Consider the following 1,515-nt stretch of genomic DNA (forward strand, 5'->3'; position numbering starts at 1 on the left):
CCACAAACATGCAGAAACCTTTAGCATGCTGGAGAGTAGTCCTCCTCCAGTGAAAGGTCTAAATTAATTTATATAATGAAGCTTTCTATCATCTGTATCATGAATGTCATTCATTGCCAGCTGCTCAGGGTGCAGGTGGCAGTTATAAGCATTCTTGTGTTATCGCATTTCCCTGTTGCCTGCTGGAGTGTGGGTCGGGACTGATCCTGATGTGAGACTGGCAGGCTTTGGAGCCCACCTCGAGGTTCACTGTGCTCTAAAGACAGAACTTCCAGCCTTCTGCACACCTTGCCGGGGACAGCGGCTCTAGGGAAATCTTCCCATTGCCTGACGTAGTCACCCTCCGGCAGTAGCCACATCCCATTGGAGGTAGGGGGTCTGCTGGCAGGGGTCTTGCAAGGGCAGGACAGCTTCCACCTGGAAGAGAAACATCCGCAGGAGTTGTTGGCAGACAGATGGCCCGCTAAGCAGAAAGGCCACTGCAAATGGAATTTTTGTTTAAAAATTTATATAAACATATGGAAAGAAAGAGGCCTTCCTTACTTGGAATAGAAAAGTCTGGGTATTTTGGCAGCTGCTGATCACGCTGTAAACCTTTGGGAGGAGGAGCAGGAGGAGGTTGGGTGGTGTTAACGCCATAGATTCTAAAGAGAGAACAAAAGTCAGTCAGTCCTTTGGACTAACCAGAAGAGGAAGCCCAGTCTATTCGTGTCCTACGCAAGCATGTTCTGTTTCTTTCTAACCCTTACAACTATCCTGGGGTGAGATTGATCATCCCATTTTACAGAAGAGAAAACTGAAGCCACGGGTGCCATCTTACACAGTGCCCCAGGATCGCCTGCCACCTCCCTCACCAACACCCTGGGGCCCTGGGCTGCTCCCAGAGGCCTGCTGCTCTGGCTGCTGCCTTTTATTCCTGGCCCCTCCCTGCGGCCCAGCAAAGACCACAGGCGGGGCTGCTGGGGGCTGCTGGGGGCTGCTGGGGTGTGGGTGGGGAGCGGAGCAGAGGGTGGCTGCCTACTGGGAAGGCCCAGCAGTTACAAACAAGGCAATACGAGAAACCAGACAGAGAAATAGGGCAAGCCCTGGAAGCAAGGCATCTGGTAAACCCCTGGCCCAGGTTCTGCTCTTTAACTGTTCTTGTTACCTGTGCTTATGAGCTGAGCCGGGAGCTCTGGTGGCATAGTGCCCAAGGCACTTGACTGCTAACAAGAAGGCTGGCAGTTCAGACCACCAGCCACTCCTCAGAAGGAAGGTTGGGCAGTCTACTCTCGTAGAGATACTAGCTCAGAAACCCAAGGAGGGGTCGCTATGAGTCAAATCCAACTCGATGGCAGGGAGTGATGAGCCTAGACAGACTTACTCTTCATATGGCTTCAGGGGCGCTCTCTTGGCCTGCTCCATGATGTCCAGGAAGTCCTTGTAGCAGTTTCTGGCCATCACCGTGTACCGCGTGGCACAGCCAAGTTCAGTGACCCTGGCTCTGGGCAGGTAGCCCGCCCAGCCAGGGATTGG

General features: G+C 53.1%; 1 protein-coding gene across 1 annotated transcript in view; it reads right to left on the reverse strand.

Annotated features, from left to right (window-relative positions):
• Positions 1-256: 256 nt before the first annotated feature.
• CUNH10orf82 (chromosome unknown C10orf82 homolog) overlaps positions 257-1,515 on the reverse strand; it is a 7,067-nt gene continuing 5,808 nt past the window's right edge. The window contains 3 exon segments of the mRNA XM_007941601.2: positions 257-417; positions 544-644; positions 1,364-1,515. The exon segment at positions 1,364-1,515 is cut by the window's right edge and continues 1 nt beyond it. Of these exon segments, the coding sequence (XP_007939792.2) occupies positions 257-417; positions 544-644; positions 1,364-1,515 (414 nt within the window).

This window comes from Orycteropus afer, unplaced genomic scaffold (assembly GCF_000298275.1).
Source record: "Orycteropus afer afer isolate SDZICR_OR568_19922 unplaced genomic scaffold, OryAfe1.0 scaffold00082, whole genome shotgun sequence".
Lineage (NCBI taxonomy): Eukaryota > Metazoa > Chordata > Mammalia > Tubulidentata > Orycteropodidae > Orycteropus > Orycteropus afer.